The sequence below is a fragment of the Chanodichthys erythropterus genome, chromosome 11 (assembly GCF_024489055.1).
Source record: "Chanodichthys erythropterus isolate Z2021 chromosome 11, ASM2448905v1, whole genome shotgun sequence".
In the NCBI taxonomy this organism is placed as follows: Eukaryota; Metazoa; Chordata; class Actinopteri; order Cypriniformes; family Xenocyprididae; genus Chanodichthys; species Chanodichthys erythropterus.
Window position 1 is genome coordinate 48,888,065 of NC_090231.1, and position 13,247 is coordinate 48,901,311.

The following is a 13,247-nucleotide window of genomic DNA, read 5'->3' on the forward strand; positions in this document are numbered from 1 at the left end:
AGAAAGTACTGTGGATTCATTTGATCCGGTTCTCAAGTTGAAGTCAAATGATCTTGTGGGAATGGAACAGCTCAACGTAGTGGGAAAGTATCACAGAATAATGGCTTTAATTTTGGTTCTTACATAAAGCTTCACAATCATATAATTTTAAAGTACAGAAGTGCAGAATTTTCATTTTTGGGTGAACTAACCCTTTAAGTCAGGGGTACTCAACAGGCGGCCCGCGGGACGCATCCAGCCCGTCAGCATTAAATTTGTGGCCCGCATCATGCTACATATAAATGCATTTTTATTATAATTTGCATTCAAAATTAGCGGGAATATTAACGTTATTTCATTTTTTTACACGTACACTAGGGTAGGCGTACAGTGCGTGTGACGCTGTAATTATCTGCAGAGAACGCGTACAGTGTACGCGTGCAGCACAGTTTTTCTAACCACAAAGAACAAAATAAACTGAAAGCACTTTTCACGCGCATTGAATAGTTTTTGCACTAATTTAGTTTGTCCACAAGGTGTCAGCACTGAAACGGGCTGTTGTTTCAGTCTGAAAGGAAACGGAGAAGACAGAACAAGAGTAACAACAAACGACCGTGTTGAAGAGCGCTCGTTTGAGGGGATTAAAAGATACCAGCAACTCTAAATTTTAAACAAGTACAAAGACATTTTATTGTAACTATTTGAGCGAAAAAGACTAGACAAGCATGAATCTCTCTAGTGCGCATGTGTCGAGCACTTGTGTTCGTGAACGCCATCAAAGGCTCGTGACTGTGCGCGCAAGTAAAAAACAAAGTAACCTTATTTTTCCATGATGAAATGCAGTTGACATTCCCCAAACTTTTCATCATGAAAAACAAACCTTTTATTCTTAATGTCAAATGTGTTATAAACAGAAAGCAAGCAGAGAGCGCTCCCATTACAGATCTGTCATCACATCATTGAGCTCACGGAGAATATCTTATTTATCATGTTTACAACATTGGTTATAGTTAGATAATTCATATTTGAGATAATTCATAATTGTGATTGAACATTAAAAGAAAAAAAAGATTTTTGGATTCTGACCAAATTAAAAGGTAGGTAATAATAATACAAATAATAAAACATTTATTCTCTGAGTATAAATAGGTGCTATAAAAAGTGTTAAAAAGGTGCAATGGAGGATAAAAAGACTATAAAAAGTGCAATGTTTTCGTCTTATGGACAAACTCTTATCAGCCAGAACAGCCAGTCCCTAAATTTCTTGTGAAAACTTTGTTTTTCTTTATGCATTTGTACATTAACAATACAGCGAGACAAGTTATTAATCATTTTTTAAATGCCATTTACCATGTTCAGTGACACTTTAAAAAGGACACCATACTATTAAGACTTAGCTAGATAATAAACTGCACTTTTGGCAAATAAACAGTAAAACTACAAATATTGTCTTATTAAGTAGGCCTAAATAAAAGTCTTACGATCCAAGTTATAATTTGTGGCCCTTCGCATTTCATTGGGTTAAAATTCGGCCCTCTTGGCCTCTGAACTTGAGTACCCCTGCTTTAAGTAGTCTATTAAGTATTTGGTGCTGTGATGAACACCAAAGCAAATGCTAAAATCTGAATGGCTGTTTGCTGTTCAGAAACAGAAGAACCGTAGCTGCTTTTGTTAGTGGGGTTACAGGGGTAACGGCTGCATGTCTGCTGTTCCATTAGCGCCACCTACTGTCAGAGAGTGAATATGCATTTTCATTCAGCGTGTCTCCTTCACTTGTTCCGTTGCCATGCTTCTCATCTGTGTTGTTGGGTTTGTTTCAGAGTGTGCATGCACATTCATTATTATTCTTATGCATGATGAACAGCCTCGTTCATATTTCGTCTCTTCACATTGAAAGTTACGAATTACAAGGAATCACATAATTATAGCCTGTACTTTCAACTAAAAATAGTGAAATTAAACAAAAGTCTATTAGTTTGCATCCCTAAATATTTCTGTTGGCCGTTTAACATTTCTATTGTAAAACAGCTGACAAATATTAAATGTTGATTTTAGCTACTTGCATCTTATCTCTCACTTTATGACCATTTACTGAAGTGTCATGCTGGAATTCATGATCAACATTCAGCTTCTGCGAACATAAAGCCTGCCTACTTTAATTTGAGTGGTCATTGCAAACATTTTGACATTGATGAACAGAGTTTGACCGCTAAAAGCTCAGATGAGGTTAATACTTTGTTATATACACCTCCGAAAATACTGAGGTCCTGACCTTGGGGACCTCAATAGTGGTGTGGTGAGCGGGGCGGGCGAGAGCTGTGAGGGAACGGCGCGAGGCCGGTGACACGAGAGATAATGAGCTCCACCTGCGAGGTGCACCGGCCTTGAGTCTCTCACGGAGGAGCTCCGGGAGCATAAAAGGAGGAGCGATGACAGTGAAGGACGAGAGAGTACCAGACTTGGATATTATTGTATGTTTTATTATGTTTGTGTGGATTACTTTTGTTTTGTTCTTTGTTTATTTTATATTAAAGTTTTGTTGAACATTCGCCCGTTCCCGCCTCCTTCTTCCTTATCTACGAACTTTGTTACAAGTGGGTATGGCCCTGAATCGGGTGTGCCTCATACATCCTGAAAAGTGAAGCTGCGGGGCTCTTTGACCACCCCCTGGTGGCTGGATGCAGTACAGGTCATAAACCTCACCCTCTCCATTCAAAAGAAAACATAAAAATAAATTACGCTTCAATTAAAATTTACCGAAAGATGGTTTTGGTCATTTTTAAGTAGTTGTTATCACATTGATATATATTCAATTGTTCGTTTTTGTTTGATTTTGAAGTTTGATTTTAGCTAGCAATTTGATGCCATAGAAACGGGGCGTGTCTTCATGATTGACAGTTGTGACTGACATCTTCTCTGAGGACTGTCGGAGCTTCGAGGGGAGATTGAAGATATATAAATATAAATTTTTGATTTCTGTGTTATTTCATACTGACAATTGAGTTGTTCAGCAGTAAATTGTACTAACCAACCTACAGGATCTGACGGATCACTGAACCTTTTTCGGGAAAAAGTTAAATGTGGGCTTCATAAGCTAATTAATAAATGTTATTAGTTAAGATAACACGCCTAACGTTAGCCATGACGGGAAAAAGCAGGTGATCGTTATCTGGCAGTTACTAATTCTTTTTATGGGTATAAAATAATAATTAGCAGGACAAAACTAATGATAGCCTACTCTAATTACAGCAATCAATCTCCTGTAACTTTAGTTAAACTTGATTTAAAATGGAAGGACCATTTCTGACATTTTAGAGTAGTTTCTAGTGGCATATTATATTGAGTTTATCTACTGAATTTGCTTTTTCAAAAATATTATTGCTCTAGAAACAGAATAGCCTATTATTTTATAGGTAGAATTTTAAATTGTGTATAATTTATATAGCCTATTTAAAATACTTCAATGATGACAGATGTCTTGGCACAAGTTTGATACTGCGACTCCGCCTCCGGGCTCCACTGACAATTCTGCGCAAGCCCAGGCTCCAAACTGAAATTTTTGCGTAACACGTCAACGCCCATCATCGTACGTTTTACATTCAGTTCATTATAATGGAAGGAAGCGGCATCGCGGCTTACATCTTTTTTTTACAGTCTATGCCCTGAATTTGTCACACAATGATTGTTACTGGTAAATGCGTAATCTGATTTAAACTGTCGTGTTAGATTTAAGAATCAGCTCTTACTGGTGTTACTGATGGTTGTGTTGGTGTTGTCAGCTGTTGCGGCCCGTGTGTTCTTTTGGTCTGATTTTGTTGACACTGTCCACACAGCAGCTCTTCTGGTGTTATTGGATGTTGTGTTAGAGTCTGTTCCACACATCAGCTGACTGAGGCTTCCAAATGGATCAGACCTGAAGTCCAAAGTGTCCGCTGCACTTAACAGTTCTGAAAACCCAAAATTAGACATCTGTGTGGAGAAAAAAAAATACAAAAAAAAAAAATCATAAAACACATCTCCACATATACACATTCAGAAATGACTCTTATGTTCACCAAGACTGCATGTTTAAACCAAAAATACAGTAAAAACAATAATGTAAAATAGTATTAACTCTTTTGAATCTATTTTAAAATATAATTTATTCCTGTGATGCAAAGCTGAATTTTCAACATTACTCCAGTCTTCAATGTCAAGTGATCCTGCAGAAATCATTCTAATATACTGTGTTTTTACTGTCACTTTTGATTAATTTAATGTGCTTTTGCTGAATAAAAGCATTTATTTCTTTTTAAAAAATAAAATAAATGAATGACATACATTTCTGAACAGTTGTGTTATTTTGCTTTGTTTTTTTCTATATGAAGCATTTACATCACACTATCTGTGACCCATAAGCAGCACAGACCTGTGAACCATTGTTTATTTGCAACACCGTTTTTGTCTTTTTGTCTGTACAGGAATATGCAATAAAAACAATCTTTAGAAAGTATACTGCATACACACTTCTGGCGAACATTTGTCCATCTCATAACTGAATATTACGGTGTAATGACATTAATTAATGCCATGCATGTCTAGTTCACGGCATGTCTGCATAATACAAGTCCATCTGTGTTTTGCATCTGTTGGCCTGGCGGCAAAGCCCACTAATCCCAAACCATGAAAAGGTGAAATGGTTTTTGGTGCGTGATTAAGACAGCACCTTCATAATCGAAACAAAAAGCGTAAACTGTGTTTCAGTCTCACTTAATGAGCATAACAGACATAAAGCCTGTTCACTCAGAACGGAGGTGACAGCTGTTGTGTTAATACCAAATGAGACGGTATATTACTTTCCAGCAAACGTCCAACAGATTTTATTTATATAGCCACTTGCATGCAAACAGTGTAATGGACTGCACAGAAGCATGGGTAATAGAGCACAACAGTGATGGCCCACTTTTTCAGTGCCCTTGGTTCCTGAAGTATATTCCCATTCATTTTTCCACATTCAGAAATGTTTTCACTACAGAGCTCTAAGCCTTGAACCGAACCAACCAGCTCTCAGATGAATAGCACAATGTATACCTATTGACTTAAAAGGTATTTAGTATAATGTTTTATAATACACAATAAAATATATGATACATTTAAAGTTTATTGTAGTTTGAGAGTGTGCAGAGATTTAATTTGCAATGCTATATGCAAATTGCAGTCACACTGATTTGCAACAAAGTAAAGTTAAATATAGTACCATACACGACTACTTCAGTTGTTAAAGGTGTTGAAGGTTAAAGGTTAAAGGTTCTTCATGGAACCATAAGATGCCAATAAAGAACCTTTATGTTGTTTAAAAGACATAATGCGCTCAAGGTATTTTCGAATCTGACTCAGAAAATAGTTGAATTCAAGCACGCTTAATAATTTCGGGTCTGCACTACCGCTTTCAATTCAATCATGGAAACTTTATTGGGTTCAAGCTCTATCAAATCAATTAATATATCCGGATTACCGAATATCCAATTGTCTGGTAATAGTATAGAAAAAAATTGCACTGCGCATGTGTCGAACTCTGTCATCCGCACGCATCCTTAGTTTCGTATTCTTTGAAAGGCGTGCGGACGCAACTGCGGAAAGTGAAATATACCCGGGGCTTTAAGGTGTGCCTATATGTTTATATGACGGCTTTTCAGTCTGATTGAGTAAATTGGGAAAACTGGTGCGCTCACTGGCAATCATCTGAACCCACTGGAGGTTATGCTGCTCCATTTCGTAATTCGCAATGGATTATGGGAGTGCCGTTTGCAGAGCACTTCATGCACAATTCCTGTATCCATGGTAACCATAATTAGTAGATTTCTCTTCAGAATTATATTCATTTGGAATATGAAAATTCATATTGACTTCTACAGGAGAATGTGCTACTGATTAACAGCTTCATGATAGGTGTGTCTTGAACAATTTTTGCAAACGTAATTTTCTTTATGGAGAAAATAACCTGAATGTTATGCTCTATAGCAATAGAAATGACATAATGAAGTACCATAAAAAAGAGATAATCAAAGAATCATGTCAAAAATGTTTTGCGTTTTCCACAAAAATATAAAAAAGCAACCGTTTTCAACATTGATAATAATAAGAAATGTGAGCAGCAAATCGTCATATTAGAATGATTTATGAAGGATCATGTGACACTGAAAACTGGAGTAATGATGCTGAAAATTCAGCTTTGCATCACAGGAATAAATTATATTTTAAAATATATTTCACACACTACAACACATTTTAGTTTACAATAATAATCCAAATAAAAAACTAAGATGTTTTCTATAAATTATTTATGAGCTTTACAATTTCAGCAAATCCTGTTAGCAAATTATAGGATGTCTAAATAAGTGTATTTGAATTATTATTAATCAAATAACAAAATTATTAATTGTTCTTAAAATAAATAAATATTTTTTTATAATAAATATAAAAATCCTTATAAAAACAGTGGAAATGGAAAGCGACTACAGTATTCACTTATCTTCCAGAGAGGGTTTAGTTGGGAAGATACGTTTGTTTATCCAACATCCAATATGTTTCGCAAGACAAATCATGGGATTTGTGCCTCTAATGTGAAACTTCATGGGACACACTATATCCTATTCCTGGATAATATTTTACATTTGTAAAAGATGGAAAGCAAAGTACATTCATCCAAAATATAAAACTCACCACTGTCATTAGTGGAGCGATGTGACCGCTGGTTTGTGCCATCAGTATGGCCGCCTCAAGCCGGTTCAGACCCAGTGCTAATGGAAGCTGAATCAGAAAAAGGAGAAGAAGAAAAAAACTCATTTTAGTACTACTGATTTTTTTCTGAGCTTAATTGTGTATTACATGGGTTCTGCCTCACGGAGCCAAAGATTAAGACTGTATTACTGAACTGAAGCAAAGTAGGGTTCAATCTATAAAGATCATTAGATTTTCAGAGTTTATTCTCAGAGCCTGGGATGTCAGGCAGTTAAAACAACCTTAATAAACTCCCGTTCACTGGCCTCTTAGCCAGCACTATCTCTGTGTCTATCTCTTTGACCTTCACACACTCAATAGCGATTACTTTAGAAGGAAAGGGAGGTTCAAATAGAAGCAAAAGGGAAGGGGGAGAGAGAGAGAGAGAGAGAGAGAGAGAGTGTGAGTGAGTGAGTGAGTGAGTGAGTGAGTGAGTGAGTGAGTGAGTGTGTGTGTGTGTGTGCGCCTGTGTGTGTGTGCGCCTGTGTGTGTGTGCGCCTGTGTGTGTGTGCGCCTGTGTGTGTGTGCGCCTGTGTGTGTGTGCCTGTGTGTGTGTGCGCCTGTGTGTGTGTGTGTGTGTGTGTGTGTGTCATTGTGTCATTGTGTGTGTTGAAGTATTTATCTGTTCAGGGGATTACGCTGCAAATGGCTTTTTCTTCATTCAGTCTGGAGAACATTTATGCTCTCAACTTCTCATCCGCAAAACCAAACCAGAGCTACAGCGAACCCGAAGCATTTCAGAATGAGAGTGGATGATAAATGTCTTAAATGTGAATATAAGAACAAATGGTTGAATACATAGGAAAGGCCAAGGGCAGCTGTAACCTTTCTATAGTTTCCTTCATAAATCACAAACTACTACAAATCTATCTGACATCTTTTGGTATGAGAAACATGCTTGTGTCAAATGGAATAGTACCACTGAAATAGTTGAGAGAGATCATAATGTTGAATTTAATAGCACTGGTGCATTCACACCATGTTGTAATTACAGCAATTACGTGATTTCAACTTGTAAAAAGCATTCATGTCCCCATAGAGCTCAAAATTACAGCTTGTAAGATGGGAGTTTTCTGAGGGAAGAAAAAAAATCATAGGGCCCTATTACTGTAAAAATTAATAAATTGTTAAAGTTTTATGAATCCAATTGATTAGATGTGCTTTTTAAATGTATGCTTATTTAAATGTAATTAAACCATTAAAATGGAATCCAGAAAAAAAAAAAAAAAAAACAGAATTTGGGAGAAAATAAAATAGAATTTTTGAAAAAATAAACAATTTCATAGGGCCCTAAAAATCAAATTGTTGTTTAATAAATTGTATAAGTTTCAGTATTTTAATTAATTATATGTGCTTTTTGATTACTAAAATCACTTAAAACAGAATAAAAGAAAAGTTAAAATGGAAAAAAAGAGAAGAAATAAAAAAATAAAAAATAATAATAATAATAATAATTAAATTTTTTCCCCCAGTATTTATATACATATGTCATGATATATGTATATATAAACCCATACAACAAGACCAATTTATTTGACTTCAATATATATTAAGAAAATATCCCTGGACATGACCTTGTTTCATCGTTCGATCTAAAGCAGATGTTCAAGTGTTCATACTGTATACTTCTGAAGCAGTGAGTGGCTGCCCTTCCTTGAGCTCAGCGTGTATATCGGTCACATTCACCACATAACACAGTTATTTAACATCCTTCCAAGTCCCTGCCAGACCTAAAGACGCCTAGTGAGTCTCTGCACTCCTCTCAGAGCCGCACTCCATTTAGTCCCATTTCTAGCTGCAGAGCTGCAGAGCTTCACTTCTGTTAATAGTTTTATTCTGTAAGAGCTGCTGAGAGCTTTGTGTGTGTGTGTATGTCCGTCTCTCTAAGACGCATACAAAAGGTTATGAGGACAGATTCAAAAAAATATTTTTAACAGAACATTCTGAACTGCAGAAAATAGAACCTCGTGGATGTTGTAGAAATGTTTTACTTACGCTGGATTTAGTGATAATTTAATAGTAAACAAATATTTTTTTAGCTCCCAAAAAACTTTAACTGAAAAAAGTTTATTAAATATGTGGTTACTTAATTATATAATCAAAGCTAATAATAAAAATTGATTTGCATATAAACATTTAAATTACATATAAGGCTGCTTTAATGATAACTTTTTAATGATTTAATTATGTTCATACAACAATTCGTTGTTTTAAACACTTAAATAGTGACTGTCATAACTTGCTTTGTGAAAGATTCAAACATATTAAATAAAGACAACAGATTAGGTAAAAATATAACGAATATTAATGGCAAAATGCTCCTCTCTAGTTATTTATCTACCTAAATAAGTTTATGAACACTGACTGGCGTTTCTGAGGTAAATGTAACATTACGTGACATTGTTTACAAGCTGTTTTATTGACATCTTTCTGCGGTTGAAACACTGATAGAGCGATTACAAAAGAAATGATATGGATTTCAGTTTGTTGCACTGTATCATTCAACATACCTTCTGATGTTCATTCAGGTTTATTTTCTGCTGTAACTAATAGTAAAAGACTGAGGCCTGAGGTGCCACAGCAATTTGTCACTCCACATTAAAGAGTGGCAAAAATTGATTAATTTAATATTTTGTCATTTTCCTTCAAGTAAATTTAATGTATCATGTTTTAATGATTTTTTTTTTTTTTTTTACTAGCAAATACAAAAAATACTTTTGTATTTTGATTCTAAACCATGTAAATGTAGTCAAAAATTTTTTAAAAGTCCATCTCAGAAATAAAGGAGGTTCACTCACTGCATTTAGTAGTTTCATGTTGTCAACATTCTGCATGAACACTCGTCTGGCTTGAAGAAGCTGATTGGCTGTCAAGGAGCATGTGATGTTCTGAAACTCAGCTTTCTGATTGGCTGGATTAAACTCCAGGATGCGATCAACCGATTCACTGCAGAGTACCGACCGCAGATCTCCCTCACTTGAGAGTGCAGGCAACTACACAACAGAGCAGCACAGTTATAATATCAGAACAAAACTCAGATGCACACCAGAGACACACCTTTGGGGTATTCCAGAAAGGTTAACTTATCGTCGCATATTCCCTGAACTCTGTTGATTAACCCAAACCTTGCTTATTCAATGTATGCAGGTTCCAAAACCGCAGTCTGGACTAAGTTTGTTCAAGCAGAGTATGAAAGTTAACCGTGACTACACCAAGACATTCTCAACCGAGCTCCAAACCCAGGAGTCACCATAGAAACGGACGCTACGGCCCCGTTTACACTAGTGCGTTTTTGTTTTAAAATGAAAATGATCTTCGTCTACACTGGTGTTTACACTGGCGTTTCAGAAATGATCTCCGTCTACACTACACGGCGGAAAACGGATGTCAAATGACCGTTCATGCATACTGGGCATGTGCATACAAATGTAAACACTTGCCTCTGCACAATGGCTGCTAAAAATTACAACAAAGCCAGCAAAGATTGCAGTTCAGTCTCCATGTTATTGTTTACACGGTCATCAAGGATATGCAGAGCGAACGTGGGCAGCCACGCCATCGTTGTCAAAAGTCTGTTTTGGTCCGTTTATACTGAAATGCAACCCCAGACTCTAAAGTCTCCTTTTTCGAGGTTCAAAAACAGCAGTGTAGTGTAAACGACAGGCGTAACCATAGCAAAATGTATGTGTTTTAAAACGAAAACACACTAGTGTAAACAGGGCCTAAGAAGAAGCCCTTTATGGCGATTTACTTACTTAGAGCACATCCCCACCTACAGGGCAATTGTGCCATCATTTTAAATCTTATCTTTTAATCTTTAATCAGTTTAATCAGTAATCTTTAAGAATTATATTGTTTATTTGATCCTAACTATATATATAAAAAAAAAAAACAACAACAGATTGACTGAACTGAAATGTTTGTCCTTGCAAGATAATATGGCTGTATAAGTTTTTTTTTTTTTTTTTTTTTTTTTTATGTTTAGCCATTTTGCTTCCACATTTCACATTCACATTTCATGTAAGATGAGATGTATCACATGAAGAAATACATTATAATGTAGAAATACATTATATAGACATCTTCAAATTGCAAAACAAAGTGCAGATCCATGATGAGTGAGATGAGAATGAGTAAAATAATTAAATATAAAGTAACATAAGCATTGCTTTATACCCTGAGAGTTCCCTTAGGTATTGGAACTGAAAGTTTACGTTATTCGCTTAACCTGAGGAAACCAGGTAAGTCGCAAAACCTGTTTCTGGAATACCCCCTTGGCATCATCTTTGAGTTTATATAACATTTTGAAAGATAAATATAAAAGGCAACATTTTTGTAATGAGGTGCCATTTTCAGTTTTCTTAGTTAATCACTGGGTTACAAACAAACACACTCTGTTTTGTCATCACAAATGAATACTTCACAGTTGAAACCTGATCATCCATGTTATCTCAGATCAAGAATCACAAACATCAACTGCAGGGGGTTTGAGATTGGAGGAGAAGCCAATACTTAAATGTAAAAGTTAAAATAAATGTTGCTGCACAATTAAAACCGAAATGCGATATAGATTAATGCATCAATAGCTGCAATTTTATTTCAAACTTTTTGAAAAAAGTTTAGGAATTGCTGTCATACATCTATGATCCATCACAAACTTGCTTAGTAACAGAAATGCTCCCCTAAACATTTTTAAGTGCCTTTTGAGTTATGCTTTTGAAGTTTAAATGACATCTGCTTGACATTTTGCCACCACGTGAATATGGCTTTAAAAACAACCTTTATTGCTGAGGTAAAACACAGGGCTTTGGTGATGTGATTGACTTCCTGTAGAAGCGTCTGGACTCTCGGCTGATTTTTCATTAAGGCATATTGGATCTCCTCCAATCTGCACTAAAATATACAGCTTCTCTTTATCTTTCTGGCTCTCCATCTGTCTTTGTAGATGACATACCTGGCCAAGCCGAACTCTCACCCTCATCAGGCTCGTGGCTGTTGTGTTTGGCACAGAAAGGCTGTTCGTCAGATATTCTGAAAACGTCTCATTGGTTCTCAGCAAACTGCGAAGTGGAATGGACTGACCTAACAGAGAAATTGGACATGGAATGTTAACATAATTGCTCTTAGCTTACATAGGTTTCGTTCAGACAGTCAGAAAATAAAATTTTTCAAATCTTAGTGGGTTTCTTTGTCTAAACAGCAAAAATGAATACATTAAAGTATTGGTTTTTTTACATTTATCTCAGAATATGTTTTCAAGTGGAGGCCGAGACGTATTGCGGTGGGCGGCTATGTAAATGCTCTGGGTAAATTGAGGTAGTGATTGAAAGAGAGGATGTGGCTTATTAAACATGTGTTAGCCCGTTAAAGAATCATTTAGCTATAATGCAACATACTGTTTTGTCATCATGCAACTGAAAATTCCTCCCACACACTCGCACAAAGGCCATGAAAGCCAATTAGGCATATGAAAGCTTGTGTGTTTGCACATCAAGGGTGGATGGAGGTCTGACTGCGCCCTAGAGAGAGCTGTTGTAATTCCCATGAATGGGCGGCTGTGTTTGGGAATGTAAAAAAAGAGAAACCTGACCCGGCTAATATGTATAGAGCTGTGCTAATTAGCGGCCTGGAGCTCGACGAGTATCAGACAGCAGTGCTGATTACCGAGGGCACGTCATTACACTCTGAATCTTATCTGCGTCTTTGTTGTCATCTCGACAATCCTCTTCAACACCAATCAGGTAGGTCGCACACAGACCGGCTTACGCACAAACACGTATGCGCGGATAAGCTCTGTTTGAGAGAGATTGGAGTCGTCACCTCGCACCTTAATCATCTCCGGCTGCCATCGCGTCACCCTGCACTCACATTGGCCGCTTTATTCCACGCTCGCTCTGATTGGCCACTTCTATCGGTGAGTCTCTGGCAGCGTTGTGAGTTAATTACTCTCTCTTAGATCTCCTGATGAATTTAATCTTGTATAATAGAAGTTCTTGGCCCCAGAATGCAAATCGCCCTGCAGCGGTGACCACGTCCTGACAACACGGCCTATTTGCAAATGAGCTTCTGCAGAAATCTGAATATCATTAGACTAAACGGTATGAACAAACAACAGCAGAGCAGCGAGATATATGACCTGTACCTACCAACCAACAACTGCAGCTGTAAATTGCCACTGTCGCCAATATAAGTGTGCGTCCATTCTGGATGTGCATGTCATTGTGTAAGAACAGCAAGGGCAATGTTAGTAGTAGTATAGATTTTAATGCATGTCAGCATCTGAGGATATCTTCATTTAAAAATGTGAGTTAAAAATATGAGTAGCGTAAATACAATAAAAAGAAAAACCAAACAAAAAGAAAAATACAGCAGTTAAATGATGTTTTATATTTCTATATGATAAACCTTACCAAAGTCCTTAAGTGAGCTTAATACATAAAAATGTTGTCTGCTGCATTAAAAGTGGAACAGTCTAATAAAATGTTTATCAACAAGAGCAGAACACATTT

At 36.5% G+C, this 13,247-nt stretch overlaps 1 protein-coding gene across 1 annotated transcript in view; it reads right to left on the minus strand.

Annotated features, from left to right (window-relative positions):
* Positions 1 to 13,247, minus strand: part of LOC137030017 (phospholipid-transporting ATPase ABCA1) — a 217,548-nt gene that overhangs the window by 163,995 nt on the left and 40,306 nt on the right. Inside the window, exons 6-9 of the mRNA XM_067399929.1 lie at positions 11,693 to 11,820; positions 9,537 to 9,731; positions 6,682 to 6,768; positions 3,726 to 3,948 (exon numbers count right to left, since the gene is read on the minus strand). Of these exons, the coding sequence (XP_067256030.1) occupies positions 3,726 to 3,948; positions 6,682 to 6,768; positions 9,537 to 9,731; positions 11,693 to 11,820 (633 nt within the window). The remainder of the gene's footprint in view (positions 1 to 3,725; positions 3,949 to 6,681; positions 6,769 to 9,536; positions 9,732 to 11,692; positions 11,821 to 13,247) is intronic.